General features: G+C 33.5%; 1 protein-coding gene across 1 annotated transcript; it reads right to left on the bottom strand.

Moving 5' to 3' along the window:
* Positions 1–9,156: 9,156 nt before the first annotated feature.
* Positions 9,157–17,097, bottom strand: LOC113694759 (cysteine-rich receptor-like protein kinase 10). The gene is made up of 6 exons (XM_072049698.1): positions 17,054–17,097; positions 11,632–12,153; positions 11,541–11,560; positions 10,505–10,742; positions 10,218–10,368; positions 9,157–9,489 (listed from the first exon to the last, which is right to left on the bottom strand). Exons 1-6 carry the CDS (start codon positions 17,095–17,097, stop codon positions 9,157–9,159), a joined length of 1,308 nt encoding a protein of 435 aa, XP_071905799.1.
* Between the last annotated feature and the right edge of the window lie 2,615 nt (positions 17,098–19,712).

Genomic DNA, 19,712 nt, shown 5'->3' with positions numbered 1-19,712 from the left:
ATAAGCCTTTTAAAAATTGTTGTAGTTTAATCACGCTAATGGTGTCATAGAGATAATAGATAGTGGTAAACCAAGCAAAGATGTCTTGTCCTGACTGAATATATCTTGCAAAGGTTATGTAATGAATGAGTTTATGCATATGTTCAACTTTCAAAGAAAAAAAAAATTTTGTGCAGCTCAATTCAAAATCGCTAGTGATTAACAAGAATGTCCACTTGTACATGGGGGCTATTTTGTCAACTAGGACACACTGCGGTACAAGCAGATTTTTCATTCTTAGGAAGATTTGGAAATGCGATACACAATTCCTTGATATTCCTTCTAGAATTAGCCCTATTTCTTCCTTCATCTGGGATATGGTTCAGTAATTGATGCCTCATTTACAGAGCTTGAAGCTGAAATTCTTTCGGTATTAGATTGATCAACTTTCAGCTCCTCCACCCTGCCCTCCGATCCATGTCGCTGGAAAACAGCCGGACAATGTGGAGTTGAACAGGGATAATCTTAACTAAGGTGCACATCAGGATCATCATGATTTGAGACTTTTTAGGCACCCACTTATGTATTGCGACCTAAACTTCCTTTTAAGTGTTCTACTGCTACACTAATACACCATCACCTATGATATTTGGTGTGACGGCCCCACTTTCCCCTGGGCGTACCCTAGGGTTTAGCTGACCGCCTGCCCAACTTTCGTCAGGACTCACTCACTCACATCAAATAAAATAAGATGCAATCTCAATAATAAACGAAATAATAGTTCCCAAGTTTGGAACATACGAATACATTCATTTCTATCTCAGCCATCCATACAATCCCAAATACATCAAAAGATTTAAGTTCTCAGTACATTCAACCTTAATCGAGCAACTAGTGCGAGTACAATTATAAAAGTCAAAACAACTAGACTACGCTAGTCTACACACGTCTCACGCCTTGCTCATACCCCTGTAAGAAAAACAAATGGCGTGGAATGAGCTAAAAGTCCAGTGAGATTCCAAATAGCAAGTTGACCGTGATTTAAACGTGCAAGTATCACGTGGCAAGGTAATGAGTATGAAAAATTCATAAAAGTGAGCAATAACGTTTCAAGTAGCAAATCTCAAAATGAACGAGTGTAAAGCTTTCTTTTAAAACGAAACAATAACACGATCAGTACGAATCATTCCATAGTATAAGGATACGGATGGCTCTCAAGAGCTAAATTCCCATTTCATCACCAGAGCTTGATCAAATAATAGTTGACACTCCGTCAACTTTCAAGTAAGTAACCAATCCAATAGAGCACCACTTAAACTACTCTCCGTCCACCATCCACACCCCCTACTGGGCCCAAAATCCTCAATAAACACTGGTGGTAATACTTGAGTATACCGATTGAAAAATAGAAGAAGTAATTGTCAATTTTATTTAATCTAAAATGCCAATTTATTGGACTAATGAGGAAAGGATAACTAAATTTTAAACCAACAGAGGCAAGAAAATTATTTTTATTATAAATGTTATCTAATGACATATATCCAAGATTCAAATTCACTTAATATATATATATATATATGTATCTAATGACATCCAAGATTCAAATTCACTTAATTTATATATATATATATTAAATGCACAAAATGAAAGTTTCATCTTTGAATGAATATATAAAAAAAAGTTGTGACCAAGAAAATCTAAAAGTGAATTTTTGTCTTCCATCAAAACGAAACATAGAAAAACAAAAGATTTGCCCAATAGCTATAGTGAATGCTGGAGGCTTGGGTAGATGAATTAATGAAACATTGCAAATAAAATTATCTTAGGACAAAATTTTATATAGAAATTTACAAGACGAAAATCAAGAAGTTACACGGGATAGGATATGGAATTTGCATGGTTATCCTTTTAAGGGAAAAAGCATAATTAATTTAAAACAAAAGGTCAATAGGTGATAAGAGTTTATTTTACGTATTTTTAAGTGCATTTTATTAGTTAATTTTGAGTTGATTATTTAGTTTTATAAATAAAATAAAGAGGTTTTTGGTAAAATTATATATTTTTGGTAAAAGTGGATAATATTGCATTTCTATTGATTTTAATAGTAAAAACTTCATTTTTATGCAGGAATGATGATTCAATCACCAAAGGATGTCAAATGAGGTAAAAAATAGAGATTTGATGATGAATTCAAGTGGCAACAAGAAGAATGAAGTGAAAAACGTTCAAGTGAGGAAATGCAATACAAGTCAGTTTTGACACTCTTCAGTATTTTGACCATATCTGGAGCTACACTTATCGGATTGAGGTGATCTTTATACCATTTTAAAACTAAGAAAGAGACCTACAATTCGTGTGAAGACATCGAAATCCATTTCTGCCATCTTCATGGGCAAACGTTGGAATACAGAAGCTGCATTCTGTGGTCGGAAGTTAAAACAGAGGCTTGAACAGGTGACAGTATTTCGATCATATCTCAGGCTAAAAAGCTCCGATTTGGATGATTCTTGAAGCATTGGAAAGCTAACTCAAAGGGCTACAACTTTTGTGTTTTGCACAAAAGCTATTTTGGCCTTTATCATGGAGAAAATCACAGTTGAAATAAGGCCAGAGTGAAAACGCGAGTAGAAAAAACGCGAGTTTATGCCGCGTTTTGTGTAGGCGCGTTTTATAGCCGAAATTCTGCAATTTGACTCAGCCAATTCTCTTGTGTTCATACCACTTTCCAGCTATAAGATGCAAGGGAATTCGGTGCACATGCTTCAAAAGACAAAAGGGCAACAAAAGTGGCTTATTTTCAAGTCAAAAATATTGGTTTTTGACTATGCTAACAAAGTGGAGATTTGGGAATCAAAGGATAGAATTTGACTTGGAAAAATGGAGCTTTTGAGTAGTTTTTATGCAGAGACATTGAGAGGGGTCTGGAGAGGGGAGAGATAGCTTAGCTTCTGATAAGTGACTAATTTACGTAATAATTGTATGACATTTTATATTATTTTTAGTCACTTTGGTTATATTATTGGAAGAATATGAATCATTTTGGCTATAATTGGTGAATAAATGTTTTTAAGTGATTAAATGAGGTTTTTATCACTTTTTACTTGGATTTTGTGTATTTTGACAGTTTTGACACATTTTCGTATTTCGGCTATAACTTGAGTTACAATGATCGGATTGGGATGATTCTTGAACCCATTTGAATATAAGAGATAGATCTACAACTTTGGTGAAGACATCTAAATCCAGTTTGAAGGTTTTCCAGGTCAAAATGCCGAATTACAATAGCAAATTTCAACTGGTCGAAGCTGGAACAGGGCAATGAGCAGGCAAGGGTATTCCAGTCATATCTCAGCCTACACAGATCCAAATGAGGTGATTCTTGATGCATTAGAAAGATAACTCAAAAGGCTACAACTTTCGTGTTTTAGACATGAGCTGGTTCAGCCTCTAACATCAAGAAAAGATTGGTTGAAGTTGGGCCAAAAACAGAGCAAGTGATCCACACTCGGATCCACTATTCATCCGAACCCTCGGTTGTTTCTGGGTTAGTGGATCCGAGGTACTGTAGCAGCTCGGATCACTGGTCAGAAAAGGCTGCTCTGTACGCGTAAAACTCAATTTCACCTCCACCAACTCACATTGGATGCTAGACATGTGAGAAACATTCCCAGCTGTAAAAGGGAGATGTAATCCTCATTTCTTGACCACATTTCATCATTAAATAGCCAAATTCATTGCAAAAATAGGGAATGGGGAGTTCATAGCAGAAAAATAGAGAGACATACGGGAGAAGCTTGAAGTTGCAGAAATGTAGCTCTTTCATCTCTCTAGTGTTAGTTTAGCTTAGTATAGAGTAGTGTAGCTTTTCCATTCTTGTTTATTATCTAGATTAGGATGAAGATGGAGGATGAAGAAGGCAAGGAAGAAAGCTCATGTGACAAGGGTTGTATTCCTTCCAAACTCTTTATCTTTTGTATTTGATTCCAAGTTTAGTTAATATACAAGTTCTGGATTTTGTGTTCATTATGTGTTTCTAAAGTTTATACCTTGGGTTTGGTTGAACTTTCTATAATTGTTAGTGTTTATTATTTGGTTATTTGACTGCTATGATTTGAGCAAGTTATTTAGCACTTTAGCTCTTGAAATCATGATTAATCTGGTACCATTAATTGTGATTATCTAAGGTGTTGTTTCTGCAATGAAAATTGAGATTTAACACTAGTTCAAGAAGTGCTAAACATAGGGAGTACACTCACGAAAGTAGAGGTGCACTTATGTGGTTTTTAGTGATTCATTTCATGTAATTTCATTGAAGAAATGAACTTGTAGCTAATTTCATAACCATGAAAATAGGTATGGATTAGTTATGAGTATAATTGATTCACTACGAAAGTAGGATTCAAATGCATAAGGAAATTACACCATAATTAGCCTAGATGTAGTATTCAATGATCCAAATATAGCACTTGCATGAGTAGTTAGGGATACCACAACCCAAGGAGCTTTCATTTGTTATTTTGTATAATTTCAGTAGGTTTAATTTGTTATAATTCATTGATAGTCTAAATAATAGAGAAGCTTTAGTAGTACCGGTAATTGCAATCTTCCTTGTGGGATCGACCCTTAATACCCTATACTCGCTCACGATTCGTATACTTGCGATAAATCGCGTGTGGGGTATTTAGGAGTTTATAAATGTAAAACTTGATTAGGATGAGCTTAATTGTATATGTATACTCCGCGCACGTCAGCTTCTTACAGAAAAACATATTCTCTCTACCTAGGTACTTGCAAGGGGCAATTGAGGTTTCATCTTGTAATCATCTAAGTTCAAGACAAAAGAGATTTTTGGAGGGCTTTACCATATCTTGGCTAAGACTTTCTTTACTCTGTTTGTATTTGTAATTCCTGATGATTTACATTAATGAAGTTATGAGTGTTTCATCATTCATGAGTAGCTAATTTCCTTTATCTAGGGAGTAGATGAAGCTTATGGCCAAATGATATGAAGTGATTGTGATTTATGCTTGTTATGTCTTGTATTAACTTATCTACTTGTGTATGTTGGATTACTTGTTATTGCTTGATCACCAATAGCAGGTTTATAGTTGTTTTTACTCATTGAGAAATGGTAAAAATAATGGAATGACATAAGTAGAGCTTGAGTAGTATATTCATGAGAATAGAAATACATTCAAGTGGATAAAATCTATATTTCAGGTATGCACAAAACAGATTTAGTATTTTCCAAGAGATTAGGAAAAACTAATCTGTTTTAACCCATTATTATCATGAAAATGTGATTTTGGTATTGTTGGAAATGAATCCTTGGTTAAACAAGAGTAGTAACAAGTGTTAAATTCATTCGTTTTAGATCTTTTGTGTTATATGTGGAATCTACATCCCTAGATCTTAATATTTAGTGAATTCTACTTCTATTGTGAAATTGCATTTATCTATTTAAGAATTTTTGTAGTTGAATTAAAATCTGAAGTTTCTGCTCAAATTAATTGTAAGTCTAAATAATAGAGTAAATTAGTATCTAATAATTGTTTTAATTGCTCCTCGTGGGATCGACCCGATACATATCTTGTACTACAATTGCGACCTGTATACTTGCAGTCCAACGGGTGTAAATTCGGAATTAAACTTGCACTTAAAGTAAAAACCCATCAATAGGTGACGGTGGGATGGTGGGTTTTTCAATTGTTTTGACTTGGGCTTTCTGTTATAGGGTTGGATAACTAAATTGGTATTTGGGCATTCTTATTTTTTATGGAAGTAGTTGACATGGCGGAATTTGGTTTTGGACGGGAATCAGAGTTGGACTTTTTTTTTTTTTTTTTATTAGTACGAGACATATGCATGAATGTTAGGGGTGGAGACTTCTTTTTTTTTTTAAAACTTTAAGAATAATTTGTGAGTAAAATTAAAAAAAAGAATAATTTATAATTGAAAAAAAAGGCATATGCTTTGTGGTTCTGAGGAGGGTTCAATTCACAGTGTTAGTACCGAGAAGGAAGCAATGCTTGTTGGAGTCAAGACTTCTACTACGCCATTCTATTTCAGATGATTGTGCCATGGTTTCTAATTTAAATTTAGATCAAAGTATTATTTCAACTGATGTCAAAAGGCCACTTATTAATGAACCTATATTTCATCCCATCTATCATATATAAACATACACTAATAATCATTATTTGTTAGATAGACTAATTTTAAATAAGGGCAAAAAACTGCGGTGGTCCTTAAATTTTTAACTTTACGCATTTTTAGTCCTCCAACTAATAAGTGCATAAATGTAATCCTCCAATTAATAAAATTGTGCAGTTATAGTCCTTCCGTCCAATTTGGCTGTTAAGATGGATGGAAAACATATAATGGATTGCTCATATGACATTTATTTTTGGTATAATTACAAAAACCTCCCTAGAGTTTTCTAACAATTTCATTGAGCTCCCTTGAGATTTGGAAAATTACAACTACTTCCCTTGATTTGATAGTTTTAGTAACAAAACCTTAAAATAGTATTGACTAGGTCAAATTTTTAAATGAATAACCAAAAATACCCTTGTGTAATGAGTTTTAATTTACTTCCCTATACAATTATAAGGTTATCTAGTATAATTATAAGAAAAATGTGCCAAATTTTTCATGTCCATACCTATTATTTGATAAACAACTATAATAATATTTTTATGACTATGATAGGATGCTTTTGATGGTATTTTATTATGGATTTAAATTTATAAGATAAAAAAGAAAATGTTGAAATAATTTATTTAGAATTTATGAATTTTTTGAATAGTTGGATTATCATAATTTAATAGTGATTTTGGACCATTTTCTTTTGATTTATTGTTAATTTTAATACCAAAAAATAGAAAACAAAGATTAGCAAAAATATTGTATTGCATATAAAGTTAACTCATCAAAAAAAAAAATCACTTGTTGGACATTTGGTTACAATAGAAACTAGAGGTAATAGTGGTAGTTCTACCACTTTATTGGCAAAAAATTTTTAAAAAAAGGAATAAGATGGAAAAAGAATGAAAAAATAATTTTAAAAGTCATTCTAAGTATAAACATACCAAACAAGGAAATTTCATTAAAATATTTAAGGGTAGTATTGTCATTTTAAATGATAAGGAGGTATGTATAATTTTTAAAATCCCCAGGGAGCTAAATGAAATTGTTAAAAACCTCAAGGGAGGTTTCTGAAATTATCCCTTTATTCTTTGTATCATTTTTGTATCATCCCGTCCATCTTAACGGCTAAATTAGACAAAAGGATTACAACTACACATTTTTATTAATTGGAAGACTACATTTACGAACTTATTAGTTGAAGGACTAAAAGTGCACAAAGTTGAAAGTTTGAGGACCACCGCAGTTTTTTGCCCAAAATAAAGACCCTACAATACTTGCTCTATGATAAGGAAGACAAAAAACAGGGGAAATATTTATTATTTTTGTTTCATTTATCTTTACATCAAGATTTTTTTTATTTGATGCTTAAAGCACCAAATAAGCATATAGAAAAAGGAAGGCGGCCCTCCATTAAACCTTTAAAATTACCACCTTGAAGTGCAGCACTTTAGCAAACAAATTACCCTTTTGAAAAAAAAAAAAAAAAGAGACCCACTCCTTATTCGGTGCTTTGGGGGCACAAAATATAAACCCAAAAGATAAGACAACATTTAAATCAGTAACTAATCTAATCTAATTTTATTAGATGATGTCTAATTTGATATGGATAAAACATTTACATATCTTAACTAAGGGTATATATTAAGACTTTATAGGCACCCAATTAGGTATTGCAACCTAAACTTCCTTTTAAGTGTTCTACTGTTACACTTATACGCCATCACCTATAATATATCTGGACACCAATTTGAGTTAAAAAGTTTTAAAAAAATTATGAAATAAGGAGTCCTCCTTAAAGTGCCAATATTTTTTCCTGCCAATCACAACATCACAATTCCCTGGCTTTTCCTTACCCAGAAAAAGAAAGAGTGAAATGAAGGAAAGAAAAATCCAAGATGAAGAATAAGAAATATTTTGTTGATCTGCCATTATCTCTCATACACTTGCTAAGGTATTCACTTGTATTATTTTGGGTTGATAATTTTGTATTTTTTAATATCAATTTCCATACTCTAAATTTCATCTATGCATTTGGGGATTTCATGGAATTTTATATACCTTTAAATTCTCAAGATTTCTAGGTTATTTGTGATTATTTATGTAGCAGAATAATTCACAGATGTAGTTATTCACTTGAAAAAGTTCATATGCTAAATGTGAAGATTGTATAAATGCATCAACTATCCTTTTTCTTTTTTGCGTAATCATTGATAGTTGGGATAGCCATCATATTTACACAATTATATGAATGGTTTTTTCTTTGCTTAAAGAAAAGGGAAAAAGATTGGCTAAGTTACATTAAAAAGAAGAATAGAAAAAGGTAAGTGCAATAAAGAAAAGAATAAAGAAAAGAGAAAATTAAATGACAAAATTGGGTAAATACTTTAAACCAAAAAAAAAAAAAGAAGGAATAACAAATACGAAGATTGTATGAATGCAAGTACAATGTTATTACAATAGAATACTTAAGAAAGCTTAGGTGATAATAAATCATTGAATGCTGAAAAAGTTCCAAATCAGGATGAGTCTGATATAATTTAAACTCCTTTTAACTAATAACACACTCCAAGAATTGTGAACCAAGACAGCCTTTATATTGGTTTTGTTACCAAACGTATACATTGTAAACCCGGCCGGGCTATCCTTCATAATTCGTTGGTACAATGATATAATTGATAGACTCAGTTTGGAAGCCAACTTTGCTATGTACAAATGATAAAAGTTCAAGACACATTGTTTGTTCGATCAGCTGGGGATTAATGTTCATAAATAAAATTGCTCTTCTATTTTTAAAAAATATCTAAAGAGCGACAACAACTTGCATTTTCTTTCAAGCACATCCTTATACCCCTAAGGTGGAAGAAGTCAATTAGTGTGAAGAAGCAAACATTGAAACGATCCCCTAATTTCCAACAATAGTGGGCAAATTTGGATACCTTCCTGGTAAATGAATCATGCTTCAAAATCTACAACATAATGCTGATGATGAACTTGATATTTTCTTCCAGAATTGGCCTATTTCTTCCTTCATCTGGGATATGGTTCAGTAATTGATGCATCATTGACAGAGCTTGGAGCTGAAATTCTTTGAGTGTTGGATTGATCAACTTTCAGCTCGTCTACCCTGCTCTCCGATCCATTGCTCCGGAAAACTGCCGGACGATGTGGAGTTGGTAGGGAAACAGAACCAGGATTGAGCATGCTGACCACGGAAGCCATTTTGGGTCTTTTACTGGCATCTTCTTCAACACATAGTAAGCCAACTTGGATGCATTGAATGACTTCATTTCTGGCATAAGAATCTCCAACGCTTGAATCCAAAAGAGCTAAAGTTTGGCCGCGTCTCCAATGGTTCCAAGCCTTTTCGAAATAATCCCACGTATGAGGAGTTCAGACTTAAAAACTTCAATTAGCTTAAATAGATATACAGGTAATGTCAATATTCACAATAGGCAATTGTCAATACTCTCTATTTCAAGTTTAATCATATAAAAAGATTGATTAATCTTTCTTACATTGACAGTGTATACACTGTTGTCATTGTTGGTTGAACAACAATTATGCAAAATTTAAATTTTAAATTTAACTTTTGCATACATGTTATGAATCTAACGGTGATAGTATATACACTGTCTGATATACGAGATTTATTCATAAAAGATTTCGAATCACAACCTTTTTTCCCATCATTGTAGTTAAGTATAACCTGAGAAAGAAGTACAATGGTCTTTACTGAAATTTACAAGTACTCTACTTTGAGTGTGTGACAACGTACAAAACGAGAGAAAGAATAGCAATTATGACAAGTCTTGCATCCGACATCCAAAAATTTCCATAAGAAGCACATAAACAGAAATACGTATTTATTTAGGGCAGGTAGTTCATAAATTATCGTGCCATTTTGGTCTGGTTCACACAAAAAATGGTATTGCAAGTTTAGGTGAATTTAATAATGAAAAAGAAAAGAAAAGATAAAAGGTTGAAAATTAGGAGTGCCAATGTCAAATCCTCCTCCCCAGTTCTGCAAAAGCCAAAATAAAAGAAAAAAAAGTAACAACTATAGCAAAGGTTTTGCAATTTGTACTTACATAGCTTAGAAGGTCTTCGGAATCTCTAAATTGATGGAAATCACTGCTCTTCTTGCCCGTGACAATTTCCAAAATTACAACCCCAAAACTAAACACGTCTGACTTTAGTGAGAACTGACCCCACCTTGTGTATTCAGGAGCCATATAACCACTACAAGCCACAACGATTGTTATAATCAGCACAAAGATAATCCGAATGATGCAATCAAATGGAGGTGTACATAATTTTCCATGAAAGATTCAAAGTGATATTATGTGAGAAAAGATAGTATGGGAGCAAAACTTACACTGTGCCAGCAATTCTATTTGTGTTTCCTTCATATTGATCAACTCCACAAATCTTTGCCATGCCAAAATCTGCTATCTTTGGACTCATATTTCCATCCAATAATATATTACTTACTTTGAGATCGCGATGAACAATTCTTAGACGAGAATCCTCATGCAGATAAAGAAGTCCTTTTGCTATACCTCCAATGATATTGTAACGTCTTGACCAGTTCAATGATCGTTTATTTTCTGGATCTACACAAATTTAAACAATAACTCCAGAAAGCATAATCAAATAGGTAAATTACATTTTTAGCTTTTAAAATATAAATGCACTCCACAGACACTTCACCCTAATAGCTAGTTTGGGAGTTCAGATTTCAAAGGAATAGAAAAAAAAAGGAAGGGAAAGGTGGACTTTTCTACGTTTGGGACATTTAAGTAAGACGGAAAAGAAAAGAAACGGACGGATCTTGAAGGGAAGCCTAGCGCTGCTACAGTGCAAAATTTTTTCTGACCAAACGGGCGGAAAGCGAAGGAAAACTGATGGAAGCTTACAAAATTTTTTCTTATCCTTTCTTTTCCCTCATAACTTACCCTTTCTCTTCTTTTCTTTTCTATCCTCAACTCACAAACTAGCTATAAAGGTTTTAAATTGTCCCACTTCAGTATAATTATTAATGAAATCATCCCACTTTGACAATTGAGTGAGTGATTGTAATGATGCGTGACAAATGTGAAATATCCAAAATTAAAGTTTAAAAACTAAAGTTTGAGTGCGTCTGAGGTTTAAGCCCTTTAATCATGTAGACAGTTGAGCCTCTTTCTTTCTTTTCTTGCTATGTAATACTACATGGCCATGAATGAATTTCATGACAGAACATTAGTAGTTGCAGTTAATGTGAAGTTGTTGCAGCCATAAATTGCTTCCCATCTTTGATCTTTCTCAGGCAGTAGATTGTTGTGTGCAGAGCTGGCTAGTGTTTTCTTTGATGGGGATGCAGCAGGATAGTGAAAGTCATGCATCCAATGAAGTTGTCATAAATGAAGAACCCTCTGATTTTTCAATGCAGCTGATGATTTTATCGGCAAATGTAGAAAGTGATAGTGCAAAAATATTGGTCCAAAATAATTGGTCCACAACTTTATGGCATGATTTGCAGCCTCATCCGCAGCGTTATGCAACAAATTGATCAATACTATTATGAATTTGTCCCAGTCAGGTCCAGGGACATCGAATGGATTGCGCCTAGTCAAATTCTCTCCCAAATCAGCCTTGGAGAAGATCGTCTGGTCAGAAAAACGTACCAAGCACTCGTCATACCAAACAATAGCAGCTGTTTGATTCGGGCACTCATGAAGTAGTCGTGTGTGGGCATCTGCGACGCATTCTTTGCAAACATCAGTGCTGACATCACCTCGACAGAGAAAGAGGCCATAGACCTTGTTTGAAGGGTCATCGCCAGTACTGAAATTATAGAAGCCATTGTTGTCTGTCCGAGATGCATGCGAAGACAGATTGTAAAGCAATAAATTCAGATTGGCTCCGTAAATGCTGCCGGAAGGACTGTTAGGATTGTATGTAATATTTCCACAGGAAGAGTCAAGATAGTTCCAGGGGTTTGTGTCGTTGGAAGTGGAACAACAATATTCAATGGTATGGAAGCTAAGCAAACAAAGCATGTAATATTTGAAGTGGAACAACAAATTTCTGGAGATCATTTCAAAGGAAGGCATCAAAAGAGTAAAAGGCTAACAACCTACAAACTAGATTGGTAGATTAGGAGCCAAATTAAGTATTTTTTGAGGGATCATGAAAGTTGTATAAGCCAGGAAAACTTATGGCCTGGGAAAACTTGACCTTGGCAAGTCTTACAACCAAGTCGCCTGGACGTGAACCATCAGCTGACTGGCCTGTAACCAAGATTCTATAGTCAGTAGATGCTAAGGGTATCGAACAACGACATTTGTGGAGGATAATTGGAAATTGACTAATGCTGAGAAGAATAAAGTGGACCCAGATGGAATCCCTACCTAGTAGTTCAGAGTTCATACTGGTTTGAGAAAGAGTTCTCTATATACAGTTAAAAGGATAGATTATACATAATACCCCCGTGGATTCACTTGTTGTCACATAAACGACCTAATATTTCTAAATACCCACAGAAATCTCATGTGATTTCATGTAAAGTGAAAACTTGAAGGAAAATAAATCCCGTAATATTGTTAGTTACTAGTACTGTCCTATTCAAGCACTAAATCAATCAACACTTTAATCACCGTACATAAAATCATACGGGAATAATGTGGATAAATGCAAAAACTATTGAGAGCTCAAGTGAATATTCATGCAAATCGTAGGGACTTTAAATGGATATTTTGATTTTATTACACACGTTTTTTATATATGGTTCAATCAGTGTAACTATTGGTGCTTCCTGTCCATTTTTCATATTACATGAAAAGGTTACATAAATATTTTGAAATCCTAAAGGGATTGTATGGAAATATGGAAAATTATTTGGGGGGGGGGGTGGGGGGGTGGGGGGGAGGGGCCTAATTTAACCTAGTCAAATCATGTAAAGTCTATCGTATTTTCGTTATTGGATTGAAACTTCCAAATAATTTTCGTTGTCGAAAATACCATTTGCAATATATATTAGTGTGTTCACCATTTTGTCCAACTTGTTTACATTTCATAGACTTTTCTTTTTCTTTGGCTAAAGTGGGAATATCACAAGACAAGCATTAAATCAAAGGGCCCTCCAACGAAAGAAATACCTGTCCAATTTATATTACCAATTAAATAATCCATGTGCTTGTTGGCTTCTAATTTATGTTAAAATTAACTTTTCAAGATTGGTGTTCTTTTTATATTGTTTTTTGTTCGTGTTAAGAAATTATTTTGAAGGATTTTAAATCTAATTCAGTATTTTTGTTGTCAAAATCACCCAAATTTTACAACATATGTATATTTTGGAGTACATAGTTGTGTTGTTCATAAGATGCTTGTATCTAGTTTAGATATTTATTCTGTTTAGTAATTATAAGGATGCACATTCTTCTACGACCTATTAGTGCTGAAATTATCAAATGTGAATAATTTTTATTGTTTTAGTTATTATTAACATTTATCATTGCCCAGAAAGGGAAAAGAAGAACAGATTTTTGAAAAAAAAAAAAAAGAACTTAGAGGAAAAGGGTTTTTCACGAATGAAAGGAACTATTGAAGGATCCTAAAAAACCCTTGATCACTACTAGCTAGTAGGCGCTGATATATTCCTTAGTAATTGTGGATGACAGAGAGAGGATTGGAGGGTAGAGAAGAAAGAGAAGGAATTTTTGTGTAGGGTAAAATCGCTACTTCTATTTCATGTTACTTACAAATTGTTATTGTTTTACATTAAAATCTTTCAGAGTATCCTATGATACCTTATGATCATGTTCTAAACCATATGATCCTGAAAATTCAATGATGAAAAACAAGAAGAATTCATGGCTGAAGGTTTGACATATTCATGTTTTAGCAGTTTCAAGATCGTGATCCTAACCCATGAATACTCTAGAAAATTGGAGAACCTATTAAACCTAGAAGCTATATGATACAGAGCCGTTTATGATGAAGTTTCATGGTTTTTGTATTCTACAACAGCAGAACCATGACTTGGAAATAAGAAAAACTCATGATCTTGCATAGAAAAGTCTGCATAGCATAGTTGCATTGAATCCGTCATAATGTGGTGTATAAAGCTTGGATTAAGGTGCCATGTGCTTTCCCAAAGGGCTTTTACTACTTATAAAGTAATTCTTCTGGTTCAATTTATATTGAAGGTAGAAATTTTTTCAAGGTTGACTGTTTCAATTCAAAATCTTGGAACAGTTTCTCATCAAAGTTTTAGCCTCTTGATGTATATAGTGGTGGAAAGCCCATTCTTGTATGATTTTTTCAAACTCATGAGCTTCCGATTATGTAAATCTAGTCCATTCTGGAAGTTTTAGTCTTTCAGGTAACCTTGGAGTCATATTTGAATGTTCTAAAATTAAGATTTCGGAGATGACTCCTTCACGAAAGCTAAAGACATCATTGATCTTTCCAAATTCCAACTGCATAAATATCTTGTGAAAACAGTGAATCGGCCGGGACAATTAAATCTTTTAACCATTGTCAAATCTTGATATTTTCTGATTTGCACAAGTTGAATATTTTGAAATTGAAAGAGGCTTAATTATAAACTCAATGATTTTTAATAACTGTTTACTGAAAGGTTTACTAGAATCAATTAATGGTACATGGAACTATGTTAAAGAATTTTTAGATAATTATTGTTAGTTACGGATGAAAAACTTTTTAAAATATATCGATGAATGCTGATGGGTTTTTATATTTGCTAATTTTCAGGTTTTAGATGAAACTCATGTTTTCATTCAAAGGGTTTTTATTTAGTGTAAGATTAGTGTTGTGTGTGTATGTGTCTGTGCCTATATATATACGATTAATTACAAAATCTCCCCCCTAAGATTTAACCAATTTTGTACTTTGTCCCCTAACATTATTTTTTATTTTTGACTTTAGCCTCTAAACCATTAATCAATGCTAACATTGTATAATGGAAATGTCAAAAAGACATTGATATCCCTAAGGGTTAATTACAATAAATTCCCTTACGATATAATGCATTTTGCACGAATTTCAGATTGGTTCTGTAAATGCTGCCGGTAGGACTATTAGGATTGTATGGAGTATTTCCACAGTAATACTCAAGAAAACTAACGGGGCTAGTGAGTGTGGTATGGAAGCTAATAAGCAAACAAAGTAATAATGGAAGTGGAGCAACAAATTTCAAAGGCAGGCATCAAAAGAGCAAAAGGCTAAAAATCCACAAATTACAATTGTAACATAGGTGCCAAAGTTTTGGTTGAGGGATCATGAAAGTTGTACAGGTCACGAAAACGAGTAGTCTATAAGATGACTTTATTTTAGCAAGTCGGTCAACCAAGTAGCCTGGACGTGAACCATCAGCTGAATGGTCTCTAACCAAAATTCAATACGTCAGTAATAGATTTTGACCGTTTGACAAAAAAAAAAATAGAATGGATTTTGACGGGATTGCAAATTTCAGGATGCTAACAAATATCAAACAGCGTCATCGTGGAGGATAATTGTAATTTGACTAATGCTCTATTGAGTAAAGTGGACCCAAATTGAATCTCTACCTACTAGTTCAATACTTTTAAGAAAAAGTTCTCTATATATAGTTAAAAGGATAAATTATACACATAATCCCTATAGATTCATTGATTGTCACATGACAACCCTAATGTTTTCAATATTCATATAAACCCTCTATGGTTTCATATAAAATAGAAATTTTACAAAAAAATATCTTATGTTACACTATTAGTTGAACTACTATTATTGCCCTTACTTAAATATTAAATCGAACAACAATCAGACCACCTTGTATAAAGTTATAGAAGAATTATGTGGATAAATACAAAATCTATAGAGGGTTAAAGTGGATATTTATGAATTGTAGGAGCATTAAGCGGATATTACTAATTCACCACATGCATTTTTGGAGCACATCTAGTTCAATCACTGTAACCATTGATGTTTTCCGTCTATTTTTCATATTACATGAAACAATAGGGATTTATGCGGATATTTTGAAATGTAAAGGAGATCATATATTAATATAAAAATCCAAGGTGATTACATGTAATTTACCATAAAATCCCGTAAAGTCTGCCGCATTTTAATTGGATTCAAACTTTCCAATAATTTTCGTTGTAAAAAATGCCAATAAACTGTCCAACTACTTGTGTTTGCAATACATACGTGTTCACCATTTTGTCAAACTGATTTACATTTCTTAATCTTCTTTTGATTAATTCAAAGGAACCCTCAAGGAAAGCAACGTCTACCCATTTATTAATGACCAATTCGGCGTTGCTTTGTTTTAAAAAATTCATCAAGTTTAAGGGCCACTTTTTAAACATATTTACAAGGGTGCCTGCAGCATCAGTAAGAAGCGACCATTGTGATGGTTGCTGATCTTTGTTTTTGCAAGAAACCGGTCACAATAGAGCTACTCCTGTAAATCCTCGTTTATGTTATCAGTTTTTGTGAACCAGGGTTTTTCGAGGATGAAAAGGAACTAATATTCTCTTGCTCCATATTCTAACTTAAGCGATGACCAACCTAAAAATCCCCACTACACTACTAAGTAGTAGGCCATAATATATGCTTTCCTGCTGTGGATGAGAGAGAGAGAGGATTGGAGGAGGAAAAGAAAGAGAAGGAAATCTTTGTTATTGCTTTGCATTAGAATCTTTAAGAATATCCCCTATGGTACCTTATGATCATGTTCTAAAGGATATAATCCTGAAAATTTAATGATGAAAACAAGAAGAATTCATGGCTGAAGATTCAGTTTCAACGATGAAGGTTTGACATTTTCATTGGAGAACCTAGTAAATTCTTTAATATAGGAAGAAAATCAAAAAGAGCTCTAACATTTAAAGGAAATTTGTGATCCTATTGCCAATTGCGTTTGTACACATACCTTCTCAATGATCCAATATACTCTTCTTTAGACTGACCCTCCATTTCGTTGACCTCATTTTCATGCGTCGAGAGCTACATACATTAAGCAAAACCGCTATGATTATCTAACCTAAAAAAATTTTTTAAAAAAAATTCTTCAACAAAAAAGGGAAAAAAATGCAAAGATTTGCAAGATGAATTATAGATTACAGGAAAATTAAGAATTGTGTCTTGTCCCCAGTACATTAAGATGAATTATAGTACCTTTTATCCAATCTGCTAAGTGCACGTAATAGAAGGACCTAACTTTTAAGGAAAAGTCAATCAAAATTTCAAGCATAATGAAAGTCAAAATATTGTATCGAGTGGAAAGTCAAGTTAAAATTGAAACTCATATCCAGCTCGATGTTGATTTTAGGGATGGCAATGGGGGCGGGTGCCCGCGGGTGCCCGCCCCGCGGGGGGCTCACGGGGCGGGGGTTGGGGCGGGGGGGAATTTTTCCCCCCCGCTTAGAAACGGGGCGGGGGGCGGGGGTATACTCCCCCGCCCCGCCACCCGCAAAAAAAAATAAAAAAAAATATATATATATATATATATATATATATATATAAATGACTATATATTATATGTAAGTTAATTAGTTATAAACTTATGATAATGATATTATTAGTTAGATGTATTATATAATGTATATTAGTTTATGTAATATAATTGATATTATCAATTATATGAATAATTATACATGTCTACTAATAGAATTTATTAATTAGTTATACTAAATTTACTAATACATTTATACTAAATTTCTAATTACACTTAATAGAATAACACTTTTTTCTCAAAAAAAAGCACAAACACAATGATGAATTAGTGATTGCATTTGTACTAAAAGTGAAAATTTGACTATTTTAGTTATATTTATTTCATCATATTGGATTGTATTCAAATAACTTCTGTTTGATTGTTTTTATGAGTTTCAATTGTAAAATTACAATGAATAATAATTTGGTGATGTGTTGATATTTTAGTACTTGATTATTTATTAAAATTTAATTATAATAAAATTATATAATAAAATTTTATTAACCCCGCGGGTGCCCCCGCGGGGGAAGCGGGGCAAGGCGGGGCGGGGGCGGGGGGAGCGGGAGGCGGGGGACGGGGCGGGGGACGGGGGGAACTAATAGGCAACGGGGCGGGGGACGGGGGAGGGGTCCCCCGCCCCAACCCCGCCCCGTTGCCATCCCTAGTTGATTTCGAACCCGAGTTGGAGCATGTTAAAAATAAGGCTCAGCCCGATTCGATTACACTTCGGCCCACACCAACCCCGTCACTAATCTCAATATTTGAAATTCCATCGAGCTCTAAACAGCAACCTATCCTTTCTTGACATGCGTCACAATAAACTATCAATAGATACCATTAGGGAACGGCTTCAAACCCTTTGCTCTATTTAACCTGAGGAATTAAGCGGACTTTGTTTTGGATGTACATCATTGGAGGCAAGAAAATTATAGTTATTATAAATGTTATCTAATGACATCCAAGATTCAAATTCACTTAATTTATATATATATATATATATATATATATATATTAAATGCACAAAATGAAAGTTTCATCTTTGAATGAATATATAAAAAAAGTTGTGACCAAGAAAATCTAAAAGTGAATTTTTGTCTTCTATCAAAACGAAACATAGAAAAACAAAAGATTTGCCCAATAGCTAAACTGAATGCTGGAGCCTTGGGTAGATGAATTAATGAAACATTGCAAATAAAATTATCTTAGCACAAAATTTTGTATAGAAATTTACAAGACGAAAATCAAGAAGTTACACAGGATAGGATATGGAATTTGCCTGGTTGTCTTTTTAAGGGAAAAAGAATAATTAAAAAAGAAGACAATAGGTAATGGTGGGTTTTGGCTTGGGCTTTCTGTTATAGGATTAGATAACTAAATTGGTATTGGGCATTCTTATTTTTCATGGAAGTAGTTGACATGGTGGAATTTTCGGTGCCATTTGAATTTGGTTTTGGATGGGAATCAGAGTTGGACTTTCTTCGTTTTATTAGTACGAGACACATGCATAAATGTTAGGGGGACAGAGTTCTTGTTGTTTTAAACTTTAAGAATAATTTGTAAGTAAAATTAAAAGAAAAAAAATAATTTATAGGCACTTGCTTGGTGCTTCTCAGGAGGGTTCATTTCACAGTGTTGGTACCGCAGAGGAAACATTGCTTGTTGGAGTCAAAGACTTCTACTACGCCGTTCTATTTCAGATGATTATGCCATAGCGTCTATTTTAATTTTAGATCAAAGTATTATTTTAAATGGGTATTTCTAACGGGTGTCAAAAGGGCACTTGTTAATGAATCTATATTTCATGCAATACATCATATATAAACACATATTAATAATCATTATCCGCTAAATAGACCGATTTTAAATAAAGACCCTCGAACACAAAAAATTAGGGGAAATTTTATTTATAATTACATTAAGATTTTTTTTATTTGATGCTTAAAGCACCAAATAAGCATATAGAAAAAGGAAATTGGCCCACCATTAAACCTTTAAAATTACCACCCTGAAGTACAGAACATTAGCAAACAAATTACCCTTTTGAAAAAAAAAAAAAAGAGACACCCACTCCTTATGGTGCTTTCAGGGAACAAAA

The sequence above is a fragment of the Coffea arabica genome, chromosome 5e, assembly GCF_036785885.1.
Source record: "Coffea arabica cultivar ET-39 chromosome 5e, Coffea Arabica ET-39 HiFi, whole genome shotgun sequence".
Classification (NCBI taxonomy): Eukaryota; Viridiplantae; Streptophyta; class Magnoliopsida; order Gentianales; family Rubiaceae; genus Coffea; species Coffea arabica.
Note: the sequence above shows the minus strand (reverse complement) of the source record. Positions and strands in the feature narration are given on the sequence as shown.